Source organism: Oryzias melastigma, linkage group LG24 (genome assembly GCF_002922805.2).
Source record: "Oryzias melastigma strain HK-1 linkage group LG24, ASM292280v2, whole genome shotgun sequence".
Classification (NCBI taxonomy): domain Eukaryota; kingdom Metazoa; phylum Chordata; class Actinopteri; order Beloniformes; family Adrianichthyidae; genus Oryzias; species Oryzias melastigma.
In genome coordinates, this window is record NC_050535.1 from 886,550 (window position 1) to 888,787 (window position 2,238).

Genomic DNA, 2,238 nt, shown 5'->3' on the forward strand with positions numbered 1-2,238 from the left:
ACTCGGAGGTGAAAGAGTCTTTTGACACAAACTCTTATATATTTAGAAGGTCATAAAAGATCAGACTCAGCCTTAGAGTTGGGATTTAGTTAGTTAGTTTACATGTTTACAAATGAATTGAATTAATGGACACATGATCAGAGATTGGAAATTATTTCAGGCTTTCTAAGTTGGTTTGATTCTAGTTATTAAATCATGTAAAAAAACAATAATTAAAACAGTTTGAATTGATCAGAAGTGTTTGTTATTTAAGTGTATTGATTCAGATGAGATGTTCTTAACTTTTCTCTGTTGTTGATCATTATTTAACTTGTCACATTATTGGGTCCAGTTTTTGTGAACTCCAGTGAGTTTTCCAGCTTTCCTCCTGAAGAAGTTCTCTCCTTCCTGGTGTTGTCCTTCCTGTTTGTGTGGCTGTGAGTTTGTGTTGCATCATTTTACCTGCATGGAAACAACCTGGGAGAAAATGGCCTCAGGAACCGCCAGGAGCACGGACAGCAGCCAGATGGAAACGGCTTTCAGACACGTCCAGAAGACGGCGCTGGACGTCTGGATGTCCATCGGGTTCACGATGGCCTTATACCTGAGGCGGGAAAGAGGTTCACCAATGATCAAACCTGAGAACGATCAGTGGAACCTGCATCTCAACATGGAAGATTTCAGGATGAGTTTGATCCGAAAAAACGGACAGAAAAAGATTAAAGATTTAAATCTGATCTTTTCTGTTTGGAACCAGACAGACAACAAAGCACTGAGTCTTCTTCAGAACATCTGGAACTTTTTGTCATCTCCGGTTGAAGCAGCAACCATTAGCGCTAGCTTTAGCCTTTAGCTCCAGTGTTTACGTTCCTTCATCTACCAGAACTTTTCAACAGTTACGTACACTGAGCAGATGCTGAAGCGGTCTTGAGGTTTCCCTTCAGGCTCGTACGGCCATCTTTACTTCTTCACCGAAGTGGAACGTACCATCATCGAGCATGTGGTACGGGTATCGTGAAATATTCGTAAGGATAAGAGAAGTTACCGATGCAGTAGTTCTAATAACTTCTTAAAACAGTTTTCATCATTTTCATTTTTCTGGACAGACTTTCCTCCTAAATCTCGTACTCTAATCACTGAAATACATTCAAATGAAATGCACCCGCAGCACACCCGTAGGAAAAAATGTGCCTGAACATTGTGGAATTCATTGAAAGTTTTCAGTTTTGATTTATGAGTTTGGCTGTTTCTGACCTCTGAGACGGCCTGTATCCAGGACAGTTTGGGAGAAGACTTTTATTTTTTATTTAACACTTAATTCAGTTGGAATCTGAGGCTGGTCTGTGAGCGCTTCAGAAAAATACAAATGAGTATATTTTTATTTTAAGACGATAAATTCATGTTGGTTAATTAAGATTTTAGCTCCATGACTGAATCTTTGATGGTATTTGTTGATACTAAGAGTGAAATGTGGAAAGTCATCTCTCAAAGATTCCTGAGACGTCTGACAGGCAGAAAGCTCCATTTCAAAATAAGACATCATTCATCTGAAGTCCTTGGAGTTTCTTCTGCCTCTGAAACATTTCATTTTGATAAAACATCAAACTAGAATGATAAAAATATTTTTTTTAGCTCTGTTTTTGTTTGTTGCAACCTGATGAGGAAGAAGATAAATAAAGAACAACTGAGTCTGAAAAAATGGTTTCATGTTCAAAAGAAAACAAAACGGTTTCTGTTTTTAAAGCGGACGCTTTCTTCTCTCCATCAGGTGTCTTTAAAATAAAACCTTTGAGTTTATGAAACGCTGAGAGGAAATAGAAACATCATGAATACAGAAAACTGGTTCTGTCTGTTGGTTTATTTTTCTTTTTAATGTCGTACTGCAAAGAAGGAATTTATCTGCAGAGTTTTCTGGGCTTTTAGTTGTATTTAGTCATTTAAAATGGAAGTTAATTAAAATAAATCCTTTTATTGGTTAGTTTCAGACCAGGTCGTCCAGCTCTGATGAGTCTCAAACTCCATCAGGATCCATTTATTTTGGACTCTTTAAGATTGACGTCTCAAAAAGTGGAATAAAAATGTTCTTTCTGCAGAGAGAGAGTAGAAATATTCAGAAATATTCAGATCTGTTCCTGGAACACAAAGACAGAACTTCCACAGACTCGGCTCCGGTTCTCCTTCTCATTCATTCAAGGAACCAAAAAGGAAATTATAAACGTTTTTTATTCCATCGACTGTTTCATTATTTTAACTGTTTAA

General features: G+C 37.3%; 1 protein-coding gene across 1 annotated transcript in view; it reads right to left on the reverse strand.

The window, feature by feature from the left end:
- The window catches only part of nmbr (neuromedin B receptor), a 55,533-nt gene that overhangs the window by 24,195 nt on the left and 29,100 nt on the right, over positions 1-2,238 (reverse strand). The window contains exon 2 of the mRNA XM_024291164.2: positions 442-583. Within this exon, the coding sequence (XP_024146932.1) occupies positions 442-583 (142 nt within the window). The remainder of the gene's footprint in view (positions 1-441; positions 584-2,238) is intronic.